The sequence below is a fragment of the Arachis ipaensis genome, chromosome B04 (genome assembly GCF_000816755.2).
Source record: "Arachis ipaensis cultivar K30076 chromosome B04, Araip1.1, whole genome shotgun sequence".
In the NCBI taxonomy this organism is placed as follows: Eukaryota; Viridiplantae; Streptophyta; class Magnoliopsida; order Fabales; family Fabaceae; genus Arachis; species Arachis ipaensis.
In genome coordinates, this window is record NC_029788.2 from 107,366,037 (window position 1) to 107,367,607 (window position 1,571).

A 1,571-nucleotide genomic window follows, 5' to 3' on the forward strand; every position below is an offset into this window, starting at 1 on the left:
GCTTCTGCGCCGCTACTCCTTACCGCCGCATTCTTGCCGCTGCACCTTCCTGCTTCTGCTTCTTGTTTCGGCCTCTGTTTTTGCTTCGCCTTCTACTTCTTGCTTTGGCTTTGCTTCTTGCTTCGACCTCTGCTTTCTGCTTCTATTTGAGTTTCTGCTTGAGTTTCATCTTTTGCTTCTTCTTCTTCTGGGTCTGCTTCTACTTCCACTTATAATCTGATTTTGATTTGTTATTTTCTAATTTTATTGTTGTTGTGTATTGATTTGGTTGTTGAATTTGATATTATTTTTTCTGGATTTGAATAATGTATTATTGTTGGTGTTCTTGAATCTGATTATTAGTATTTGATCGGAGTAAGGGAGATGGTGGTGGTGGTAAAGTTGCTGGTGGTGGAGGGTATTTTTGTCCGTAAAAGTTAAAAAGACAATTTTAATACGAAATAAAACATTAAGGACGATTCTAAATAAAAAATTATATTGGGAATTGTTTCGATTCTGACCCTAAACATTAGGGACCAAAATAATACTTACCCCTAAATTTAAACTATTATCATATATATACAATTATATTGAGTATGTAAGCATTTATACCGTAAAAAATTTTGTTTGTCTATTATTGCTAATTAATTGTTATGCTTATAATACATTACTGCTAGATTTTTTTGTTGTCTAACACTCAATAAAGAAAAAAAACAAAACAAAAAGAAAAAATATTAAAATTATTGTTTTCCCATTTTAAAATACTAAAAATGGTTAAAATATTAAACAAGATCGTTGAGAATATCTAAGAATTATTTATTATAATTTCTTCACCTATAGAGATGTTGGTTGATAACGATGATGATGATATTGAGGTGCTACTGAAGACAAATTAATAATATCCTCAAGCAGTCCGGTACCAATATTCTCAAGCGAGCCAACGTCATTAACACTACTACCACTGTCAGTTCTAGCATTAACACTAGTAATAGCGTTATTAGCATGATATCTTGCCCTTGCACCTGCACCTGTATCTGAAGCTACACCTTTTTGTATACCTCTGCCTCTACCAAGTATGGAACTAAGGGTGGAGTTGTTGTAGAGACCAAAAGATCTTGACGGAGGAGGGAGGATTGGTGGCAAATTATGAGTGTGCAAACCTTCATAGGTAGTTAGTGCATGGGTGGGGTCATTCAGGCACCTCTCCACTCTCTTTTTCGCATTGCAACCAATTGTAGTGCAACGATAGTAGCTCCTGCAAAAGAGGCCACACTGGTATCGTAAGAGATAAAATTATTCATATGTCTTTATTTAATATTTTAAACACCACCGCAGATTTTGTTGGGATATTATGGTATTTAGATAATCACCTTTGGAAGGGGCTTTTTTTGAGTGATTTTTCGCCATACTTACACCATTTATATCCATCTTCAAGGTTTTTAGATTCGCTTTTTGTCAAGAAAGCAAATTTCGAAAGATTATTTTTATTCCTTTTATTATTCATATTCATGGTAGCTGCAATCGATGCCATCGTAGATTCTCGAAGTTTCAACCTAAAAAAACAAAAAGCAAAAAATAAAATATTAGTACAA

The 1,571-nt window shown here is 33.9% G+C and overlaps 1 protein-coding gene across 1 annotated transcript in view; it reads right to left on the minus strand.

Annotated features, from left to right (window-relative positions):
- The window catches only part of LOC107636875 (probable WRKY transcription factor 12), a 1,480-nt gene continuing 722 nt past the window's right edge, over positions 814–1,571 (minus strand). The window contains exons 2-3 of the mRNA XM_016340348.1: positions 1,350–1,532; positions 814–1,234 (exon numbers count right to left, since the gene is read on the minus strand). Of these exons, the coding sequence (XP_016195834.1) occupies positions 814–1,234; positions 1,350–1,532 (604 nt within the window). The remainder of the gene's footprint in view (positions 1,235–1,349; positions 1,533–1,571) is intronic.